This window comes from Cariama cristata, unplaced genomic scaffold (assembly GCF_000690535.1).
Source record: "Cariama cristata isolate BGI_N322 unplaced genomic scaffold, ASM69053v1 scaffold7476, whole genome shotgun sequence".
In the NCBI taxonomy this organism is placed as follows: domain Eukaryota; kingdom Metazoa; phylum Chordata; class Aves; order Cariamiformes; family Cariamidae; genus Cariama; species Cariama cristata.
In genome coordinates this window covers 7555-31137 of record NW_009622634.1, presented here as the reverse complement: position 1 = coordinate 31137, position 23583 = coordinate 7555, and the positions used below count along the sequence as shown (strand labels likewise).

General features: G+C 44.2%; 1 protein-coding gene across 1 annotated transcript in view; it reads right to left on the bottom strand.

The window, feature by feature from the left end:
* The window catches only part of LOC104163398 (exocyst complex component 4), a gene marked incomplete at its 5' end in the record, with an annotated part of 71839 nt that overhangs the window by 44365 nt on the left and 3891 nt on the right, over positions 1 to 23583 (bottom strand). The window contains 2 exons of the mRNA XM_009702401.1: positions 9177 to 9355; positions 20197 to 20352. Of these exons, the coding sequence (XP_009700703.1) occupies positions 9177 to 9355; positions 20197 to 20352 (335 nt within the window). The remainder of the gene's footprint in view (positions 1 to 9176; positions 9356 to 20196; positions 20353 to 23583) is intronic.

Here is a 23583-nt window from a genome sequence, read left to right as displayed (position 1 = left end):
TCCATATTCAAGCTATGAAATTTTATCGCCACAGTTATAAAACAAACCAAAAGAATCCCTTAATGCTCAGGTTTACCAAAACAGCCATTTTGTCTTCACAAGGTCAGCAGTTCTCTGCTGGTCTTGAAGGTTAGTCTTAACACTTTGCTGTCCCACACCAACTTTCCATGGCTTTAGTCCTCTAAAAGCCAACTCAGCTAAGACCATACCAGCTGGACTCTTGTCCGCTGCCTGAATTGCTCTGCTCAGCTCTTGGTCACCTTCAGGTGGTGTTAAGAGACCAACAGACACGGTTTTGCTTTTGGATCCAAGACAATTTTGCTGAATTGGCACTTAGAGGGGAAAAAAATAGTTCCATTTTGATATGTTAAGTCAATCCATTTAATCTGGAGGCTCTTCGGGAGAAAACACATCCATAGCGTTGCTGACGGCTCTTGGAGTCATTGATAAAAGGCTCATAAATGCTCTAAGTCAGGATACTGACGGATACTTGGTATTACACTCTGACACTGGTTCCCCCCTTAGGCTTTTACCGCTCAGTAAGGAGTAACTCCAGGTGACATGATGTATCCACTGAACCCAAGGTCTAAGTATTAGCTAGGAGTCTCCAACCTGTTTGTAGCAGCTTTACGTAACTGTAAGTATATCTGTAGCTTCTATTAAAACTACAAATGGCGATTAGTTAGCAGGTGATCACAGATGGTTTGGTTTGGACTTGATAGATCCACATTTTGCTGTGCCTGAGGATGGCAAAGCTCCTTTGTCCTTGCTCAAGGGGAGTCCCACCTGGGAAAACCCATGACTCGAGGCAGGAATCTTGTTTCTTGATTAAATACCAGCCCCAAGCGTGCTGTGGACAACGGTGGGGTTTGTAGCAGCAAGGAGATGACATTGATCATCTCTGCACCATCCCTGAGATGTCAGCACAAGAACAGATTAAGCTGTGGGATTAACAAGAGGGAGCTGTGTGGATATGAGCCACAGTGAGCCAGATAAGAGGCCCAAGAAGACCTTTTCCTTTTGGCTTCCTTAGGTTCTCCTCTGAACCAACTACATCTGAATGAAGAAGTCCAACACCATTTTGAACCAGCTGTTCCCAGGCTACATTAATACATTCTACCCAAGTGCAGGGCTTGACATCTTGAGCTTATTGCAGGACTACCCACATTTATGTAACCCATGGTCAGCTCAGGGCATAGAATCATAGAACCGTTATGGTTGGAAGAGACCTCAAAGATCATCAAGTCCAACCGTACACCCAATGCCACCATGCCCGCTAAACCCACTAAACCATGTCTTGAAGTGCCACATCGAAACGTTTTTTGAACACCTCCAGGGATGGTGACTCCACCACCTCCCTGGGGAGCCCGTTCCAATGCCTAACAACTCTAACGGTGAGGAAGTTCTGCCTAATATCCAACCTGAACCTCCCCTGGCGCAACTTGAGACCGTTTCCTCTTGTCCTATCGCTGGTTACTTGGGAGAAGAGACCGACCCCCACCTGGCTACCCCCTCCTTTCACGTGGTTGTAGAGAGCGATCAGGTCTCCCCTCAGCCCCCTCTTCTCCAGGCTGAACACCCCCAGCTCCCTCAGCCGCTCCCCATCAGACTTGTGCTCCAGACCCTTCCCCACCTTCGTTGCTCTTACTCCACACGGACAGGGAAAAGTTGCATTCATCTGTAAAACACGCCGTAGACACAAACTGAGTCAACATGATCCTGATCAAACAGTCTGCAAGGCAGAGGTGGAAAGGGATCACCCCAAGACACCAGATCTCCATTCAGACAAGGTGTCCACAGCTATAAGATGGAAAAAGACATTCTGGACGATCAGATTATGAAGGTTCAGATCACCTGAGAAGGGAGTCCAACCACGTTTTGAGCATTTGTGGAAGAGCAGCAACTGTTCAGTCAGTGGAACAGAAAAAAACCCAGCATTGGAAAATGAGACTGCTTAAGAAGCTGAAATGGAAAGCTGTCATTTAGATTAAGTTATACTGAAGCAACAGATATTCATCAAATAATACAAGCACTCAAGATTTATCTTCTGAAGTTAATGGCAGATGTTTTGCATTTGTTAGAAAATTTGCAGCTTTTTCCATTTTAGAAAGAGATTTACTTTTGTTTCAATAATAAAGCAAGAGCATTCACTAAGTCCTTCTCCTGCCTGAGGTCAGGCACGTGTTGATCATCTTTAATCTGGCTTTTAAATAAGGTTCCCTATTAATAGATCTCTACAAAAAAGTTCCCCATGAGCAATCAATACAGCAAGATGTGTTACAAGTTCAGTGACAGAAAAAAAAAAATAAGCTCCAACTTGAGAGAAATATAGCCCCATTTAAGAGCTGAATTCAGTTCATTAGAAACACCGGGGTTAAACACAAAGACTCGTCTGAGTTCACCACCGCTGTGTGGCCTGACTACGAAATGAAAGGCATCAATTTTCACCACCGCATCGGCCCTGATTTTCATTTGTACTGAGACCCCTTTACACCACTCTGTCAGCAGAAAGGGGCCTTAAAGTGACTGTAAATTATAGCTTCTTTACTCTGGCCGAGTGGTATAAAGGGGCTCCGCCATCCATTTTAAAAGGTATCACTTTCTCGAGTGTTGCAGGATGCTTTCTATTAACCATCAAAGCCTATTTCAGTACGAGGAGGCTCACAGAGCCAGGCAAAAGGGGAGGCTGACCTCCCCTGCAAAGTGGTCCAGGATAGTCTTCATCCTGTAATGGCCTTCACTAACCTTTTCAAAGTATTCAGAGATCTATGGCTGGAAAATGCGATGCAAATGCTCAGTATTATCGTTAATAAGAGCCAGCCCGTGACAGATAGCTGCAGTATTTGGTAAAAAGCCATAGCACAAACCTTTTTTTCTCCCCTCCTGCTTCTGAATGAAGTCATAGCTCACCCGAACTGCTGCAAATCTGGAGGTGAAGTGCTGCCCATCTGCAGAAGTGGTGAAGGTATCTTCCTTTTTGCCCTTTGATTTTGGGGGGAAAGAACCTCTGAACAGGAGAAAATAACCTGCTTTGGAAGCATCCTGGATGAAGAAGTTAAGAGGCTGAATGCCCTTTTAGATACTTCAGAAGGGTCAAACTCTGTCCTTGCACACCCTGCAATGTCCCTAAATAAATCTCCTCATTTTATAACACCTTAAAAACACAGGAACAGACCAAAACTGCATCTTGATGGTGTTCGTAACCAGCAAGGGAAGAGCCATGAGCTTTTTGCAACATAAATAGGTGAAGCCAATAACTCTTAGCTTTACTGTTGGTGTCCTCGTGATTTTTACTTCTCAGCATTTCTGCAATTAAATCTGGCTGGTTCACAACTCCACGCGAGACTGAGGCCTCTAATTTGGAAACCACAGGATTACAGTGCAATGCGGCAGTGGGAATGAAGACTGCTACGGGAAAATTGTTGCATTCCTGGATAAAGCCTCTGACAGTAACAAACTCCACGCTGGCTTGTTGTATGGTGCAAAGTACGATTTCAATTTGCTTGGACTGGTGCAAAAAAAAAAACAAACCAGACAAGAATCCAATAGGAAAGGACTTCCTTGAGAAGAACAAGAAGGATTTATCTCCCAATCTGCATATTGGCATCTGCGTCACTTTGATGTATTGACAGCAGTTAAACACCCTGCTTAGGGCTGTCAGGGTGGGATGGATGGCAGAGGGGGGAGCAGGGAGGCCACGGTTGGAGGGGGCAGGCAGCATCCTGCCTGAAGCTGGGTCTCTCCACCGCTCCCGAATATGGCTCAGGTGAAATGGGGAGGGAGACCAGGAAAACCACGTTCTCCCAATGATCTGTGCAAATCCCTCCCTTTGGAAAGGGAGCGTGGTGTTTCTACATTTCTCATTAAACCTGCATGCAGCTGGCTTAACCAAACACAGTAATTAGCTCCGTGTCTAATGCAAATTGCTGGAGCGGAGACCCAGCTCTGTCAGTGAGCAATTGCAATTCATGTCTGTGGAGTGACAAGCAGGGAGCGGAGAAACGGCTTCATCCTCTTTGTTTTGCTGCGGGTACAGCTTTGCTGATAGCAGCACGGCTAGGATGTCCTCAAGGGCATGGCAGTCCCAGCAACGGAGTGAGCCCTCGGAGAAGGTCTCCCATGCATCTCCTCCAAAACCAAAGTCCTTTCCCCACAGGTAGGCAGGGTTGAGTTGCAGAGGTTAATTCCAAATGTGTACTCATATTTTTCCTCAATTATTGCGAGTTCACCTTCTAGTTTCTGCCACTGCAGTCACAGGGTCAGCCTGACGTCTATTTGAAGCCGGGTTTGTGTTGAAGACTTTGAATCTCTGCTTTTTAAGGAAACCGTGCTCCAGTGCCAATTTCCAAGGGACACTAAGGGACAGGGAGGAGCTGGTACTGAGAGTCAGGAGCTTTCACAACTGTCAAAGAAATCATTGGTTTACGTCTGGTTTTAAAAAACAGTATCTTTTGAGTCCTTCACGCTTGTGAAGCTTTTCTCCAAGAAAAAGGGTAAGTGTGCATGTATGTGTGTGGTTTTCAGATACAGCAAGATGCTCACCCGACTGCATGAATCCAGGACCTGGGGCTCTACAAAGAGCCAACAAACAGCCCACAATAAAAACACCCAGGAGTTTTTTCCCATTTCTGCCTTGATTTCAATACCCTCCTGACCCAACACTTCCTCTCAGGGGGCTCCTTGATGCACCTCCCTACTTTGACTAAATGTTGAGCCTCAGGATCCATTTCTAAATAGATTTTCTTGTTATGGAGAAGCTAATGACAGGAGAAGAGGTGTCTTTCTTGAGACTACTGCCTGAGTCCTGTTTTTCTAGATAAAACTGTTAAGGTACTAAAATGGTATTATTCCTCATTAAGGACAAGAAATTGAAAGCACACACAGAAAGTGAACGTGATACACTGAGCAACCTTTGGGTGAATGCAAGAGTATCTCTTGATCTATAAGCACACGTGGACACACGGTATCCATGCAAAAACTTTACTTCCAATAAGCCATCTAGAAGCGAAAGACAATCCTGTTTTATGTGAGCTCCATAAGAAAGTAATTTCAAACTCAACATTTAATCCAGTCAGTCGTTAACTGCTGACTACAACGATCTGAAGTCACGGGATGCCAACAGCTGGCTGAATTTAAAAGGGTAGCTGCAAGTCAGTAAGCAAATGGCTAATCTTTCATCTTCCTACCTACACACAGCATGCAACCATCTTAAAAACGTAAAGATTGTCCCAGCTCCTTCATGGTGCATGATAAGTCCTTCTTTGTACAATATTCAGAGGGCTTCAGAAGGCTGAAGCTCCAGAAGGGGAAAAGGATGAGTATATGTTGTATCTGCACATGACAAGGCACAGAAGTAGGAGAGGAAGAGGAGAAGAAACCCTACTTCCATTTTCATATAAAACCTATTTAAAATTTACTGGACTTCCTCAGTTAATTCATCTTCTTCCAGCAACTTTAATCCTTAAATGGTTATTGTTAAAAAGAAGTTTGTATTCGCTCACAAGACAAGAGCAAAAGAAAATGACTTTGTCATATCTGACTGGTTCGGAAAATATAAAATCCAATTCTGAAGAAGTGCAGATAAGGGAAGAGCTATGGAAGAGCCATCAGCTTAGCAAACACTAAATAATGAAGAATGCAGAGACTGTCCAGCATGATAAAACACTCTATTAGCAGGACTGTTTTCAAATGAGTGATAATTGTGGCACATCCACAGCAAAAGGTTATTGAATTTTTATCTCTAGGAAGGGGCCTTTTGACAGCCTAACCAAAAAGCCACCAACAGGAAGCCCCCTTTTTAGGATTTCCCAAAACATGTCTATACCTGCCCAGCTCCACCTTGTGGTTTCTGAATACTTGGAGCTATGCCTATAAATTGTCCATCTGCAGCCAAGGATGCTTTGCTGGAAAAGCTACCGCCTTTCTACAGGTAAGGAATACAGGGCCACCACCACCATGTCATGGACTTGTTGGAGATTATGGCATTTCTGGCAGCGCACCAAAAATTCTGCTCCCAGTCGGTTACTAAGCACTTTGATGATGCCCTGAGTGGGACCAAGATTTAATCTCAAGGTGCTGGGACAGAAAAGAGAAATGATCAAAGACCTGGACGTGTGTTCTCATCATGAATTGGCCCAACATGTGGTAAGCACGGAAGATAAAAGCCCATCACTGCTACCAGTTAATGAGATTACCACTCTTCGTTCAAGCATAGACACTTCAATGTAGCATCTAGTCCAAGGAGAAAAATAAAGCAGAAGACAGATTGCTCAAAGGAATATAACAACTGCCACCTGCCCAAAGGCAGCTACCCAAAAAGTGGGCTGGGTGACTAATGGCCCACTGACTTGTGTACGACAAACCACGGATTCCGGTTGAATTGAACCGGAATGCTTGGGTCTCATGTGGGCATGTCTTAAAGCCAAAGTTACCGATGCTGAAATGACAAAGCTGGCTGCACTTACGGCGATCTGAATCTGAATTTGGTGAGCTTCAGGGCGTGGCAGAACCCCCCTTTATTTAGTTTTACTTTCGGTCAGTCATTTCCCTTCCTCCTTCCCCCTGATGCTCATTAACATGCTGTGGCTTCCAGCAATGAGATGCTCAGAAATTCAGATGATCAAACCATGACAGGAAAGAACAGAATAACTCATATGACAGTTGAGCGTTATGGCATTAACATTGTATGAATCTTTGAAAGAATAGGTAGTTTTAATTTTTCCTCCTCCCAGCTCAGTTCGAGCACATTTGCATTGCTCTTCTCCTCCTGCCCAGGTGGGATGGAAAGAGACATCTCATCTCATTTTTCCTCTGTTGTTTATTCTTTGTATTCTTCCCCAAAAGAACTGCACTCCCTTGTATATCACCGTAGCTTGCTGGATTTGTAAATACATCTGACTTATACCACCAACTCTGCCCCACGGCATCACTTTTTACTTCTCCCGTATAGATTGCAGTCAGCTCTATTGATGTTCCATTTATGAGATATACTCCACCAGGTTTCATTTATAACCACGCGGTCAACAGCCTCTATCATTTTCTAACACTGCTCGTTCTTTCTCTTGTTTCAGATACTCCTGGCATTTGTGTACAGACATTTTAGTGCATTGGTATAAAGTTATTACAAAGGAAGATGAATTTTTATTGTCAGGAGGACGCTGCCAAGTGAAATATTACACTTCGTACTTTTATGTTTATTCACTGTTGCATGTAACGTCCTCTCAGAAGCCTGAAAGTCACGCTCATGCCCTTTAATGTTCGGAAAATATTGATTTATTAAAAAATCCGAGTTTCAACTAGAACTGAAATTATAAATGATGTTTTTATTTTTAACAACTTTGACTATCAGAGCACAACTCCTCAGCCCCAAGAACTCTCCCAGTAACTAAAGTTCTGTGAATAAATACTTGGTGACTGAACTTTCACAGCATTTTCCATTGGGTTTTGTTTTCTTTTGGTTTTCTTTTTTTTTTTTTTTTTTTAAAATATAATCTTCTAAAGTACACCCTCTGAGAGCACAGAAATTCTTCTTGTCACTCAGGTATCCAGAACTCAAAGTACGGGTTACAGGAATATTAAGTATGGGTTACAGGAATATTAAATCTACCTGTAATATTTTTGGTCTTTAATTGTTAGCTGATTGTATAATCTTAATTATCGTTATGGATCCCAACAAACTGACCACGGACAGCTGGAGTAAAGAGTTTACAAGCCCTGCTCTAGAGCAGAGTTATGAGCCGTAGGAAGGACTCTCAGTCAATCAGAGATGCTCTGCTCCTGAGGGACAATTATTTTAATGGAGATATAACACTATGACTTTATTCAGCACCAGCAAATTTCCCCCATCACTTTCCAGAAAATAAGGCTGAAGTGATTTTTCAATGCCAAATTCCCACGAGAGCTCAGAAGATCTGGCTGCCCGCAGTCCTGCTCCTCTGTGGGTACCTTCCCCCAGGACTCTGCTCCCTATTTGCATCACAAACTGCCGAAATGCCGTGGATCCTCACTACGTCCCCACATGTCCTGAGATCCTACCAAGCTGCGTGGATTTTTTTTATGCAGCGCTTTTCTTCACCTCTGGTGCCCATCTACAGCACAGTGTAGATGCCTCCGTCCACACCCGAGGCAGCTGCATTTAACATAACCCCTAGACAAATGTGGATGTTCAATAATTGTAAAACACGCAATATTTTATTACAGGGCTCTAGGGCAATATGAAGTGCTCTGACACCTCCCGAAGATCAGCCTGGTACACAGGACAGCTCTTGGGGATGTCTCAGTAGGCAGGTGAGACTTAACCCCCTGGTCCTAGCAAAAGCTTAACCCCATGTCAGCTGAGCTATAGGTGACTCCTTGCGAGTCAATAAGAGGGGAAAGGCATCGGTGGAAAGCAGCAGAGCTGAGGTCTGTTTATGCCCAGCTCTACTTCTGGGGCACAGCCGCAACCCTCCCCTGAACGTGACCCCATGCAGACAACGCCAATGACAGCGATAAGAAGAGAAGCAACACTGATCATGTCTCTAGCACTTTCCAGACAGAAAAAAAAAAAATCACTATTCCCTGGGGAAAAGAGTGAAAGCTGAAGCACAGAGAAGTGAAACAATCTCACAAAGGTAGCGCGGGTGATCCTTGGCAGCCAGGAGCAGAAGTGGTGTCTCCAGGCTCCTCTGTCTGCCCTCCTGGCACCTCGGTTCACCAGGGGTTGCTTCTTGCCTCTGCAGGCTGAGCATCAGTGCCCCAGTGACATGCACGTTAGGGCACTCCTCATTAAATGCTGTTCAATTTCTCTACTGAATTTATAATACACATATATATTTAAATATGTAGCGATCTAGCGATACTTTAAAGAAAATGAAACCCGTCTCAGCACCGATACCTGCTTCTGTGCAATGTCATTAGGAGGGACAGCTGAAAAGCTCAAGTGTTGAAAGACCCTTCGGGGCTTATGCTAGTAGTGATGCTCCTGGCACCCTCACGTGGTGCCCACCACAGTCTGAGCCGATGTTACACCACCGCATTCACGAGGAAGAAAGAGATGAAGCTGCTTTACTTTCTTCTTCCCTCTAACGTAACCCCACTTTGAAATCAAGAACAGAAGATGCCCACTCCTGCTAAAATCACATCTTTATGCTGGCTTCCATTTCTAAGTCAAAGGTTCTCCTATGGGAGCTACTTACTCTGGGTGGCTGAGAGGCTGGAGAAGGCCACCTTGGTGCGACCTGCTAACCACTCCAGGCTTTCGTGCATGTTGGCCAAGGCCTTCAGGTCGCTGACGTCCCGCAGGATCTCCTGTTGAGGGATGAGTTTATCTCCCAGGTTGCCAATGAGAACTTCTGACTCTTTGCCGAAAGCCGCCCTGAAACGCAAACCAAAGCCACCCTCAGAAATACAGCACAGGACAGCACGGGGGGGACATCAGTTACACCATGGAGAAGGTCAAACCAGCCAAAGCAGAACTGTTCCAGCACAGGGTCTCAATGGTCTGGTGGAGTTTTTGAAGTCTCGTTAAAGTGAATGGCACCTCTATCTCAGGGAGGTATTCTTCTGTCCTTCTCCCTGCATTCACAATCTCTGAATTTCACCTCAGTCCTCATAGTTACAAACTTCATCCCCATCAACTCCCACACCTCTTCCCCCCACCTGGCATTTACACCTTCCTGAGAAATGCAGGTGTTTTCTGTGCCTACCTGGGATACGCATAAATAACGCCCATGCAGTACTTTTAATCTTTCCTCGTAAATCAGCTCTTACAAACCCCGATTCACTTTTTTTTTTTTTTTTTGACACATCTATCAAAAGAAATCTCCTGTGAAACCTGATGGTTTATCATGACAAAGTGACAAACAAATGATTGTGAGTATCAGCCTGTGCATTATTTTACTTGCACAGAGATAGCACTTGGTGAAAAATGATGACCAAGACAAACATGTTTACCCCCAAAAAGCCGAAAAAAGTTCTTTCCAGGCATGTAACCGCTCACTCCACTGTCACGCTCCATCTTTTGCATTCAGATTTAGCTTTCCCAATACTTGTCTCCACGAAGAGCACGTTCGGTTATGTCCTCGAAGCATTTGCATGGCAAATATTCTCAGTGCTTTTGCAGGTAAAGGAGGAGACTCAGGTACGACTTTTTCTGTACCATCGGGATGGAGAAAATCAGGACACAGCTCCCACATCAAATTACAATAGCTCCTGGCTGAAACCAAGTGCATTTCACTGAAAGACTCTAAGTGATGGCACATTTACCACAGTCCTCAGTACGCCCTTCCCATCGTTAGTTGCTCTTTTTGTTATGAATTTGCATTCCACTTTCATTCAACTTTGCAAATCTCCACTTCCTGTCATTAGCTCTTTTATGAACTTACAATGAGGAATCATGCTGCTGAGCATAATAGCTGCAACGAGCTGCAGCAAAATAACCCCATCAGTGGCATTTTATATACTATATCTAAGCAGTTTTATTGCCAGCGTCTCCTAGATTTGTGGGACTTCACTGTCACTTGAGGGGGAAAAAAAAAAAAAGATCAACCCTGAAATGGTTTCAAATTGCTCAACTGAATTCACTAAAGGCCAAAAATAAAAATAGCCTTCATTAAAAAAATCTCTTCGAGGATTTTGTTCTGCTTGACAATAAAAAATATGCTGCCTGAGGCTGTATCCCGCATACTATGGTTTGGGAGGAATCCTCATCTGTTGGCTGTGTCTGAGGACTGAGACCCAGGAACAGCTCCAACTCCAGTGGACTACGGCAAGTGGTAATTCAGCTGGGCTTCCTTTCCGTAAGGTGGGGTTAACTTCGATCCATTCTGGCTATCGGAAATGTGTTAAATCCTTTCTCAACTTCAGGAAAGCCCTTAACAAGCTTCCCTGACTGGGCGTTTCTTAGGTAGTCACAAGAGGCTACAAAGCTTTGGGGAAGGAGGACAGCTGAGAGACTCATCCAAAGTCCAAAAACAAGGTTGAACTGGGTGGACAAGCTCATAGCCAGGCTAGATCTTTTTTTTTTTTTCCGGTAAAGTACGATCCTTCTTTCAAGTAGAACATGTTATTGACTTCTACAGCAAACATGAAACACCTCACTCGACTCTGCCCACCTACAAACTCTCAGATATCCTCATCTGTTCCTGTGGAGCAGAAGACATCTCATAGATATGCTTCTTCCTCTCCAACCAAACCACTCCTGTTGACTTAGATTATCAAATCCCACTGGCAACTGCATCAATCACTCGCAAAAAGTAAGAAATGAAACATTTGGTGAATTTCTACCTTCATTAGCATGGCTTTCCAATACAAAATGCTGTAGAAAAAGCACTTTTTTGGGAACCACAACTTGAGAGCTGTTAAATGAGGAGTCACTACCACGCCGCTGCCCACAACCGTGATTACAAATTTGGTTTTATCGCAGGGACAACTCTTCTGCCTTCCCACACACAAAGACAAACGGTTTTGGCACCGCTTTGGATGGAGAGCCTGTGCATGAATAATACAGTGCTTTCAGTCAGGGTAGGAAAAATCTGTATAATACAAAGCATGGCGTATTTCCTATTTTTGCTCCTGGGAGGAATACAAATAAGGTCTTCTATGAGAAGTTATACTCTAAAATGTTGTTGGGATCAAAGCGATTCTTGTTCTAAACCAACAGAAGTTGTTATCAAAAGGGCAGCAAATATATTTAATTGTTTTCTTTAATATATATCCTTGACTGCAGAAACCCCAGTTCACTCTCTCGCACAAACCAAAACCTATAATAGAGACAACCTTCAGCAAGTAACTCCCTTTTAGAAGATAACTTTAAAGAGTTCTGGTGGATTCCTGTAATTTCAATTTAAACTTGCTGTTCGCAAATGTCTCCCTGAAGCAAATTTTCACCAGTGTTCTGGATGCCCACTTGACAGAATATTTACTACATGCCTTTCTTTGTCTTTATTAAATTTGTAAGGCTAAACACTTAAGGGGAAGGATATAAAAAACCAAATCAACTGAATATCCCATCTTAACTCTCCTCTTTTGAATACCTGCATTAAAATAGCATCTTCAGACCTCTGATTCCCATTCGGTTTCTCAGCCAATACTTGTCACATTTGTATCTGTAAGTGCGTATCTAAGACAGAGCCAGCACACACAAAGAGATCGGCAGCCACCTGCATTTAATTTATGAGTTTTCGACGGTTCAGTGGGTATCCTTGGTTTGAATTACCACAATTTGGAAAATTCAAATCCCACTCTACCTTACCCATGAAGTTTGCTTTGGACTTTGCCAAAGTTTCTGAAAACAATAAAAGATCCTGCAACTTTTGGTGAGCACCCAAAGAAAGAAATTTCCAGCCACAGAGATGATACATTTTAGAAAGCAAGAAAACCTCATAACCAAATGGTTCATAACGGAGTGCGTTACACAACTGTATCACAAGGCCACGCTCCACCCTCCTGCGATTAATTCAGCTGTGCATATACCCATGCTCAAGATGGAGATTAATATTACGTATCAACTACACTGTGAATAGAGCAACTTCAAGTGCCTTTCTTCACTGTCCAGCTGTTTCTTTGTGGGAGCTCACTCTCCCTTGTGCCAACATCTGATGCTGGTGCCACCCCACTTCATTGCCCTTTAGTCTTGATTCCCACGGGATTTGTGTGCACTGCAACAGGGTTCACTCTTAAATCTCCGCTTTGTCAGAGCAGGCCGGCTGCACTAGCTTAATCCTCGGATTAACTAAGCACCTCATTTTGCTTCCCTTTGTTAAACCATCTTAATTTCTTTATTATTTTTCATTTTGCAAACACAGTGACCAGCAATGCGTCAGCTTTAGATCTCATGGATACCGTATAGGATGCATAGTGCATCCTTGGCACGGTACCAGCAGGGATGGGGAGAGGCCGGTGTCCTGCCTCCCCAAAGAAGTCTTCTGCAGGCAGACCGGCTTCCCCCTTCTCTCCTTCAGCAGCCAAGAGCCCTGGTGATGTTTTTAAGGGATGAGCTGTTCATAAAATTAAACAATCTATTGAGCTAAACTGACTGGAAACACAGAGACTGATGACAATATACGAGGCTTCCCCTCATCCGTATTTCAGTATCTACATGAGAGGACAGGAAACTCATATGGGAGGGCAGAAAGGCCAGGGAGAAGCACGTGTGATAAATCAAGATGACCTGTGCTATGTTTTAAGGCACTCTGACCGTGCCAGAGCCGGGCTGAAAAGGAGCCAAGTGTCCACATCAATACTGCAGAAGAAAGAAGGAGGTCTCTGATGTCCCCTTGGCAGTAGCTTTACGTTCACTTACTGCTCTTCTGCCTCTTCTCTGCCAAGAAATTAGTGTCAATTATCCCTTTAGCAAATAACGCTGAGAAAATAGCTCACTGGGAGGGTGCGTGGAGCTGGAGGAGGAGGGGGGGACACCAAGCAAGTCCCTTGGGACCCCCCTCAGGAACACACTGACTCAATGATCCTTTCTCACACCCTCTCGACCGCAGACCTCAGAGGATGCTTTCCACTGAGCATCGGATGCTTGCAGACGAGAAGCAACAAAATGAATTTAAATCGCAGCTAAGAGCAGCGGGCAGAGCTGTGGCTGTAGAGGAAGTACCCTAAAAATATCTGTTAAAGCATGAACAGGACAAAGATGCAAATGCTCTAAGAAGAGCTGGCAAAACAAGGATTACTGCTTTGTCACGGTGTTGTGCCAAAACCATATTAAATTGAACATCCATGAAAATGTCAGTGAAAACAATTACTGGGTAAAAAGCTTGCCATATAACAACTCAATATGCTACCTAATATAAAGCACTTAAAACACATATAGTGTATTATATATACAGTCTCAAAACACGATACACAGTATAATGGAAAGATGATAATGATAGTATTTGCATCAGTTTCATTGCACCTTTGCAGCTTCTTTTGGATCAGTAGATTCTTCTATGTATTTACGCCATATAGAAATTTGTATAACTCATTTGTTTCCTATTCCTGCACTTGAGCCATAGTCAGCCTGGAGACCGTGCTTAAAAACTGCACATAGAAACTACCCAGGCAGACAGATTTCCCCTTGGTTAATTCAAAGAAATTCCCATTATGTTCTTATTTATAAAGAAAGAGAGAAAAGGTGGTTTGTTGCTTCATCTTGCACCAGAATTTGTTCAACATTCATAAAGAAATCATGCAAGCACCAAGACAAATAACCCACGTGGGCTTTTTCTCCAAAGGGAAGCCCTCTGAAATGATTTGCTGCCGCAAGAACAATAAAAGTCAGCGCAGCCATCTTCCTGCAGAAGATGCCGTTTCACTTGTTTCAAAGATTCAGCACCTGAAGGTATTTTAAAAATTCAGCACATGAGGACACTTTTTGCAGCACATCCAAACAGCATTGTGGTCCTGATGAAAAGCTGCTGCAAAGGATCCTTAGTGGATATAAATTCACCCCGCCAACCTAAGGTATTTGGCTCTAAAGGACGGAAGATCTAGCCCATCCTAAAACCGATCCAGATTTAAGGCTCATCAGGATTTGCAAAGCCTCGACAACAATTTGTGCATCTCTATTAGGGACCGGCGCGATCAGCGCCAGCACTCCCCGGCAGCTCCAAATCTCTGCTGAGAGGTCGCAACACTGTCAAAAAGCAACCATCGCTAATTGACAATTTTAAGCTGTAACATCACACGCCATCTTCTCGCTTAAATTTATTTGAATATTCCGGTCTTGTTAAGTTTATATTATACAATTTATCACAGCAGACAAGGAAGCATCTTGGAGTACATTGTGTAGCTCTAATGATGTGATTTAGCGATACAGAATCTTGTTAAAGCAGGAGCTGTTATTAAATCTTTTTGAATTGAATCTCCGCATTTGTGCTCTGCCTTCCACCTCCATCCCTGCTACGTGGTTCACGGGCACAGACGTTACCCCCCAAAAAGTACACTGGAAGACCTGGGCATTGCTACACTCATTTCAATAGACAATGCAATTTGTAGGATTAATGAATCTGAAGCTGGCAGATTCTTCCTGGATTCAGGTCCAGAACATACGTAATCCTCAAAAAATGCCAAATCCAGCCCAAATCCTCCAAAACTTCTTTGTCTTCACAAGACAAGCAAAGGCAGAAGGAAACTTCTTGGATACAGAGGTGTCCTGTGAAGATCCAGGTGCTCACTCACTTTTGCACCTCTCATCCGAGACTCTCGATAGCAATAGGATTTAGTATCAGTCGTGCTCGCGATGAGGTACATTTTCCTGCAGGATCCAAAAAAGAGCCCTAGAAGCCCATTTCATATAAAGGAGCAGACTGTCATCAAATGGAAATGACTCACAGCTATGGCACGCTCAGATTCATAGTGCCAGTAGAGGGAAAAAAGGTCTGCAGTCTGCTGCGTATCTTACAAAATCATCCTTGCACTCTTGAAAAGTTTTGTGAATATAATAAATAGAGCCTGAGAAACTGGAGAGGGAGACCTTTTATTATTGCGAGAAAAAGAACCAAGGAAAGAGAGACAGAGAAGCTACAACTGAGAATGGGAGGGAAAGCTGAGAGGTAAAGAAGGGGAAAAGCCTTCCATAAAACATCAAGGCTTCAGAAAAGGACCATGTGGCAGGAGAAACACTAAGACAGCAAAAGAGAATAAAAATAATGGAAAGCTCCAAACCCAGCACTACAAAAACCACCCACCAGACAGCAGATGGAACAACCTGAGATTTAGATTTTGATGAAAACCTGGGCCAGTGCCTTCTGGGTGCCCACAGAGGTGGAACAAGAGAAGACCACCCTACCCCAAGGTAGGACCTGAACTCCATGTTTTTGCCATCACGGTTCTCCCTTTGCACCAAGGGAAGGACTTGCCAATTCTCCCAGCTCGTTCCCAATTCTGCTTTCCGGCCCAGCCCAGCCCGTTTATTAACGCAACGGGAAGTTCACAGGACGTTGATCCCTTTGGAAACAGCTGAAGTAATTCAAGCTGTGACCAGTCCTAGGAGCTCTGTACCAACCTCCCCAGTTTACAGCCCTCAAGCACCCTCTGGGGAAGAGCTCACGGGAGCCTTTCTAATTCACCGCAGTGCAAAATCACGCCACAGACCACGAGCTCCTTTAACTCGGCATCTTGGTCCCAGGGCTAAGCAAAGCTTTGTGTTTGGAGTAGAGCTATGCTTGATGGCCCATCATCAGCTCTGCATGCTCTGCCCTGTGAAATGGAAAGGAGAGATTTCATTCTTTGGAGCGTGCCCCAGTGTCTTTGCTGCCGTTGGATGGATGACGTGCTCTCCCAGGGCACAGGCGAGATGGGCTGCGCGCCCCAAGGGAGCTGAGGTGAGATTGTGCTTCCCAAGACACAGTCCCAATACACATCCAAAACTGGAGGGCACCTTTCTTGCTCCCATCATGTCTTCTGGAGGGATATCCTTTAGCCCATCCCTGCTTTCTTCTTTCAGCTTGACTTTTTTGTCCTGTCCAATAGTGACACATTTCCAAAGCAGAGCCACATCTGCACAGAGGCTTCAGTTTTACATTGGAAATACAGTCAGAGGATCAGCATCAACTAAACCAAGGGAAGAGAAGAGATCCTGATAAGCAGTTGGGATAGTGTAACTGTTCTGATCAATGCCATTTGGGATGATTTGCTGAAGGATCTGCCGTTGCACAGCTATCCGTTCACATTGCTCGAATATACCCCATCCTTTTGGTACAGAGCAAGTGAGGATGAGCATCCTCAGGTGAACAGGAGGTGCAGGGGAGGAAGCAGCAGGCAGCTGGAGCACCCTGCAGTCTGGTTATTCTCATTAAAAACCCAAAAGCATTGAAAAGAAAAGTCATGTGGCACATGGAAACACTTTTTTTTTTATTGCTCCATTGACTTTTGCCTGCGAATCTGATCCCAAGTTCAGGAGCTTGCTGGAGTCAAAGGCGAGAGGAAAATCACCATCCTCCTCCTAACACAGGTTTGTTATCTCAGATCTGCAACCACAATAAGCTGCATTGTGGTGGGATCTTTAGACCAATGTGGGCTTTCCAGGCAAATGTGTTGCCCCGTAAGTTGCCAGCACATCTTCTTCAGCTCCCCGAAGATGTGGTTTCCCTTGGGTGCACAGCACGCTTGCCCCTTGCTGCAAAGCTGCACCCAAACCCAAGAATTTCTGCCGTAACTCGAGCACAACCACTTCTGAAGCTCTTTTCACATTGCTTTTCCTCGTCAAAGGCAAACCTGGAAATGATACATCTTTGGGTTTTATCACCAATGTATCTGATTCAGTAATGAACTGAAGGCTAACCTTTATAAAGCGATAAGGGCAGCGTATTTCACACTTGCCCCTGTGCCAAATAGCCTTCAGAGCTTTAAAAACTAATTATACGACGAAAGGCATGACTTTTCTTTCCTTTCTCCCCTTGCCAAGTTCTGAGCTACTATAATATGCTCAATCAGGTCCCTTTGTCTGGCCAACCACACCAGAATATTAATGGAGAGATTCTGCTAGTATCTTACCCTGCCTTTTGACATCTATTCGCAAAAGAGATAGTGGTGGGTTAAGACAACAAAATCAATCACTGTCAACACAGATATGCATGAGGTTTCTTTTTTTTTTGCAAAGACATCGCATTTGGATTCTTCTTTTTAATTAAACAAATGAGTTATAGGAAACCTGGGGAGGGGGAGGGAAAGAAAACTGTGCACTGATATCTGTTCCTGCCACAGTACAAAAACTGGTGGTAAACTTTCAGGAGATATTTAATTTAGCAACATTCATAAAGGGATGCTGCCGAGTAGATCAAGCATTGCTGTCAGCCTTGTTTTATGTCCAAAAAGAACACGCTCCCGTGTTTCACCAAGCTTCAATCTTCCTTTCCAGAAAAGGATGTTTAGTCCTATCCCTGATAGCCAAGGAGGGAGGGGTCTGTGAACACAGGTGGGTATCTGTATATCAAGGTTTTAAATATCTTCAGTGGTTAAAGTGATAATGAAATGAGCTCTCCCAGGCTCTCCCATCACAGCCATGACCCTAGTAACCAAGGTATCCACAGAACCCATCTCCCTTTGGCTCCACTGCAGTGTTCAGGCAGCGATGGCTATGGCAGAATTATTCCCAATTTCTCAGCAGCACCAAGGGGAAAAGAAAGAGGCAACAGTAGTGAAGAAATCACGTTCCTTTGTATTAGGAGAAAGTCTGAAAAAAGCCTGCTTAAATGGAAAGATGACAAAAAATTGGACAAGCAATTAATTTTATTTTGAAGCTTTCGGGAGAGATCTATTCAACCATGCAGATTCTTGAGGAAGTTTATAAGCCATGTCACTTCCCATCAATGGCTAAAACTGGCCCAGACCGATTATTATCACTTAAATTAATGCTACAGGAGCATTCACATGGCACTCTGAGGAACTGAGGCTTAATACATGATGCTCTGTGCCAACAGATACCAAGAAAAGATCTTTGTACTAATGTCTAGGCTAAAAAAAAAAAAAAAAGACACTGTACAGGACCTTTCCCCCATGAATTCAATGTAGATGACCTAATAGGCTTTCCATTCTAACACCGCCAATACAATTTCACAAAGTACTTTAACTAATGGATAGCAAAATGACAACTTTGGAATAAAATGCATATTAGGATCACAATGGTGGCACTGCTAGCATCAGACTGAGTGTGGCCATCAGCTTTAGCCTGGCCAGGAATTTACACCAGCAGGTTATGCTCAGCCAGTTGTACCCAGCATTGCATCCACGGGACCTCTCATGTCCCATGCTGATGGCTCAGAAACCACAGTAAGAGCCAGGAGGGCATCCCAGCACCTTTCTGTGCCAAGAAACAAAGGATAAATGCGAAGGCAAAGATGGAGGCTAGGTCTGAATCGATGAATCTCAAAAAACTCAGGGACTGCTCAAAGACCTCAAGGGCTCTGCATCTTCACTCTTCCAGTATCACTGAACATCTTTTAAAACACTGGCAAAGCTGTTTATCCCCACTGCAGTATGAGCAAACATTTCTGTGACGAGACATATTTTATACTCTTCGTCGTTCCTCTCTCTAGACTACATCATCTTTATGTTATTGTGCTTGCATTCAGTGAATAAGTAAAATGACAATCTGGGCAAATTAGACTTGTAATTTTCAACAGCATCACTTACTCCTACAGTTTTATAGCCGAATGCCAATCAAGGAAGTGATGAATAGTGATGGGAATGTGCAGACAAGCTTTTTGACTCGCTGGAATGACAAAGAGGACCTGTTTCTTCAGGATGCATCAACAATTCAGGGAATAAGCCATTTGCAGCGTGCAGGGAAAGGCAATCTGCCTACTTACAGGCTTTCACTTGCCTGAAAAGGTAGAAACAATCTGGTTTGGACACAGTAAGTTGCCTCTGAAAAAATCCCCTCTGGAGGTACCAATATTTTTCATGTGACTCTCCTTACGTAGCTCCTGGGGTTGGGATGGAGGAGAAACACCACCAGGTCATAACTCAAATGGAGGACAGCTTTGGTGACAATGCGAGTTTTGGGAATTCCTGCCCAGTACAACCAGTTGACCCCTCCATTAGGTCGCGGACTGCTGCTCTCTTCATTGCATGGAAGATCAGAGTAGCACCATCAACCAGGACAAAGATCTGCCTGGAATTAAAAACAGTCCTTTCTTTTCCTCCCCAATTCCAGCCACTTTCCTGACTTGGTTCCCAAGCACGATTCTTCAAATAGCCTCGTCTGAACAGCAGAGCGAGCAGAAATGAGCAATAAGGGCAGGAAAGTAGCAAGCTGGCACTGCCACTGAAGCTCCTTATTGAACTATGGCCGCCCTCTCTTCTGCCCTTGTTGCATGTGAGAAGAAGTTCTGAGAGCTCTGCTTTTTCCTTTCTCTTGAAGGATAACGAGCTTCAGGATGGTTTATCAATCCATCATATGACTGATAAGCAAAGCCCGGAAACATCCCCATAACAGATAACTTCTGTAACGCTTTCTCGATACCACCAACAGAGCCAAATCCAGGCAACGCACAGTAAGTTCTCAGTTCAGCAAAGCTGGTGCCTGGCTTTAAAATCACACAGCATCATGGCACGTGGACCCAAGTGTCATTAGTCTACTTGAGGAACGACCACATCTCAACCTCTTCTCACACCTGGGGACACAACAGCTATGCAAACACCGTAATTATTTTGTTTCCAGCAGGTTTTACTGTTGCTGCTACTCTCCTTGAAACCCTTTTACAACTTCATAAAATAGTTTACCTTATAAAGTCTTCCTCCTCCTCCCTCTTGGGTCTCAGTTGCTTGGGTTGAGCCATGTTGCTCCAGTTGGGCAGAGATTTCAGGAGCCTGCTAATATCATCATCTTTAGCCCAGGATGCGCTGATCACCAGCTTTTCATCTGACTGCACAATGCTCCTATGGGGAAAGCAGCAACAATCACATTAGTGCGAAGCAAATTGTACTTTTCATGCAATTCCACACATATTCATTAAAATCCCTATCACATACAAATGCGCATTAAGCATTAAGGAAGGGGTCCAAAGAGGAATTCCACAAAGCGCTTGTGTGGAGGGCACGGGAACGCGGGTGGTCAGGATGTAAAATTCTCTTAAACCCTTGATGTACTTTGATAGAGTGCTTTAAGGGAAAAAGGGCCATATTCTCCCTACCCTTGAAATAATTCAACTTGCAATCATTTACACAACCGGAGGAGGTCATTCTGTACTAGAAGAGAGAGAAGGTAGTTTCTCCATGGCTCGTTTGTTCTCTGCAATCTCAATCAAGCTCGCCAGCCACTGCTGATTGTGTTGTGACTGCGATGTGGAAACCTGCCCAGGAAGACCTGGGTGGAAGCCACCAGCTCACCGCACACCAGCTGGCCCAGCTTGGGGACCAGGTCTGAAGCAACGAAAGGCAATGAAGGGTCCAGGATCTTCTCTCCAGTCATCCAAAACATCAAATAACAGAGATTTCAGCTAAATCATATGTATGTGTGAAATCAAATCAAAGATCACAGCATATTTCAATTACGAAGACTCTCCCCGTTTAATATTTTTGGCAGTGTAACTAATCTGAATTCCTCACTGGCGATTGCAGGAGACAAATGGGATGCTGCATTTGGAGGAGTCAATTAGCTGCCTATTTTTTGTGTCAGGATTGCTCATGAACAACCATCAGCATAGTCCTCGTCAATGTTTGCTACTTCACTGGCACACTGTGACTCTAGAGAGGAAAGTTCTCTCCCATTCTTGGGTAAGGATCTAGGAGGTGGTTTTCTACCTCCTGGAAAAGGCAAGTGGGAGTTAGGGGTGCTAGTGTTCCCTTCTAGATCCTATCATTGATTTCCTTCTCTGGTCAGCACCTGGAAGGCTGCTCTTCTAGGAGGTCCTTGTATGGTGACCAGTTGGACCGCTTCTCCAGTCCAAGAAGAAACACGTGCGACCTCTCCACATCACTCAAAGCAAAAGCATGATGGTGACCTCTCCAATGGGCAGCAGTAGGATTTTTTCCTGCCCTCTGTAATGGGAACATGGCAAACCCACCGAACAACCAGCACAGTGTGACTTGAGAAAGGAAGCATCTGAAAAGACAAGGTCTTAGAGGTCCTGGTCCCATGAAGAGGTTTAGCCGCAACAAAATCAAGATCTCCCTTGTGTGCTAAGGGACTGATCTGTGCCTCCTCTCAAACACCCACCACCTCTTGCTCACAAGGCTAGAAGACATCTAGAAATAATGTATGTTTGCTGTGTCCTACAACGCAAGGGGTTGAAGAGGTGTAAATGTCAGACAGACCTTTTTCTGTTACTGTCCTCCCTGAAAAAAGGGCTTCTCCAACATGGATAGAAACCTTGTGCATCAAAAAGATGCGGAGATTCAACATTGGATCTGTCAACCAAGAACTGGAGTTGCTGGGTGCTGCAGTACGGACTTATCTGTGCTGGCTCAGCCCACGTCAGCTCAATATGGACCTTGCAGAGCCATTTACTCGGTTGCACACTTCTGGATCCAAGCTAGGACGTTGCATGGGGCAAACAGACGCTCAGAGCTGTCGCGAGCATTCAGGTGGTGGGTTTAGGAAGGGCCACGCAAGATCACAAGAAAGACCTTTCACATTTCTAAGGGGTTTATGTGGATTAACTGGTCTCATTTTAAATTTCCTGAAGGGTCAATAAACGGAAATAAAAGTAACAACACACTGAGTATCTGCCTTTTGAAAAGAAAAACAGTAAAAAAGGCATTGAGATAGGAGCCAACACTGATCTATCTTGAAGCAGAGCAGATTACTTCTCTCCCCACCAGCACAGAGCGACCAATCACTCCTTTCACCTACCACCAAGAAAACAACCCCTGCTCAGTAAGTACACACGAGTTGTGAAAATGAATTTGTCACATGCACTTACATATAAATTTTCCGTCTCTTTAAATTTCAAGTTCAATCTGCCACAGACAAAAGAATGAATTTTGTTTCCAGCCACAGAAGACCTCGGCATCGAAATTTCAATTTGGCCTTCTGCTGCTGTTAGGAACTTGGTGTTTTTCCACTTACAAAAAAAGGTGTCTTCTTTTCACCCTGGTGAAAAGCGAGGGGAAAAAAACCCCCTCCACCAGAATCTCTGACATCTGAGATGGAAAAACTAAATTTGATTATATCTGGCCATTTCTCTGCCAAGGCAAGACAACTGTTCCATTGAATATATTAACTGGTGCTTTGTCCTCTCCAGATTTAAACGACTAACGTAATAGTCTCCTTCCCTTGGGAGTCTATTTCACAGTTGAACAAATCTAACTCTTGGACCAAAAAAAAATAATAATCCTGATACTCTGCTGGTGTTTTATTTTACTCAATTTCATCCCACTACTCCCTGTTATTTCCCCTTACAGCAGCCTCAACTCTCACCACTTTCACTATTTACTCTCTTCAGTTATTTACAGCCTTATCATGGCCCTTCAGATGTCTACGAATGCAAGTCATCTTTGGGAGTCTTCTGACGGAGCTATAGAGAGGACAGAGCTACCTCTCTGTTTCAGGATCCTTATTATCTGCTGTCCTCAAAAATCCTATTGCTTTTTGGAGTGGGTGTTGGGGGAGGAGAGCGGGGAGGATGTTTGGCTGCTATAGCAGTTGAAAACTGAGCTTAAGTGTCCTTGCTTTTTAGGGTCAGTGTTTTCCAAGAGCCTAACCCACACGATTCCTGCCTTTCTCACCTTTCGGCGATGTGGTACTCGTGGGTCCCGGAGCCACTGGGGCCCTAAGCCAAATTCTCCATTGAAATCAACAGAGCTTCAAATAGCTTCGAATTAATCGATGCTGTGACACTGCCACCACTACGTGGGTCCCCTAGAATTAGGTCCCCATTCTTTCCCATGATTGCAACACCTCCTAATTTTTATTGACAGGTTGGTTTTACTCCAACCACCCTCTCATTAAGGAAGATGTTAAACAGGGTGGTACATACCCTGATCTCTGTTAGACGCCCAGCTTTTCCCATCAATTACAGACTCCTTTTCCCCCACCTTTTCTTTCTAGCATCTCAGCCAGTTTTCAACCTCCGTAACTTCTATCAATGTCAATCTAATTCGGGTCCTCGGGTAGATTATCACAAGACAGGATGACATGTTTTAGTACAGCTCGAAACGTTTCCTTTC